The 1,043-nt window shown below is 31.6% G+C and overlaps 1 protein-coding gene across 1 annotated transcript in view; it reads left to right on the forward strand.

Moving 5' to 3' along the window:
* Positions 1-620, forward strand: part of LOC106873598 (uncharacterized) — a 5,759-nt gene extending 5,139 nt beyond the window's left edge. The window contains exon 2 of the mRNA XM_014921031.1: positions 575-620. Within this exon, the coding sequence (XP_014776517.1) occupies positions 575-620 (46 nt within the window). The remainder of the gene's footprint in view (positions 1-574) is intronic.
* Positions 621-1,043: the final 423 nt, after the last annotated feature.

The following is a 1,043-nucleotide window of genomic DNA, read 5'->3' on the forward strand; positions in this document are numbered from 1 at the left end:
TATATATGTATGTATGCATGTATCCATATATGCATACATACACTCATACATTCTTACATGCATAATCCATGAAAGGATACGTAGATACTTATATGCATGCATACATACTTACTATACACTTATCTACAAACACACACTAATATCTGGGGGTCTTAAAATATACGCTGCATACACAATTCTACACACACATACACACCATGAAACACAAACATATATACGCGCACACACACACACACACACACACACACATGCACGTACACACATCATACAAACATATAAAAAAATGCACACACAATCTGCATAAAGGCCGAGTTACAATGTGCATATATGCTCTCGTTGGCTCGCGCACACACACGCACACGCACACACATACACACACACCAAACACCCACAAATATAACACACACACACAAATATTCTAAATTACGTCACTTCCTGCTATTGCAATATAGATTATAATGCCGAGAGCAAACTTTCATAAAAATTATCAAAGTCACTACAGTTTTTTTTTTGTTATTTTTTTCTTTCCTGTTCACTTTTAAAAATGTATTTATTTTTGTTTTTCTCCTTGCAGGTTTCCCAATGCCGTAATTAATACAAAATTTGTTAATTTACGATGAAGATTGACTGGCAGACTCGTTAAAATTGAAAATAAATTTTTTTTAAATTATTTAGAAAACTATCAGAATAAAATCATTATAATAATTATGTTTGTTGTTCTTCTTCTTCTTTGTGGTTGTTACGTTTTGTCAAATATTTTATTGTTGTTGCGATTATTATTCTTGTTGTAATTGTTGTAATAGTTGTTGTTCCTCCTTGAAATAGTTTCATTTTTCTTGATTATCGTATCTGATATTGTTGAAGAGCTTTCTAACGAATCTAGGTGTGTTATAAATTTAATAAAATGTTGGGAGATCCTCGGGTAATTTACATTGTTGATATTTTGTGACCTATTTTATTTCTTCTCATTGCTTTTCTTTTTCTCCTCCTCCTACTCCTCCTCCTCACCAATTAATTAATAGGGCTTATTAATGTATCTATAT

This window comes from Octopus bimaculoides, chromosome 4, assembly GCF_001194135.2.
Source record: "Octopus bimaculoides isolate UCB-OBI-ISO-001 chromosome 4, ASM119413v2, whole genome shotgun sequence".
In the NCBI taxonomy this organism is placed as follows: Eukaryota; Metazoa; Mollusca; class Cephalopoda; order Octopoda; family Octopodidae; genus Octopus; species Octopus bimaculoides.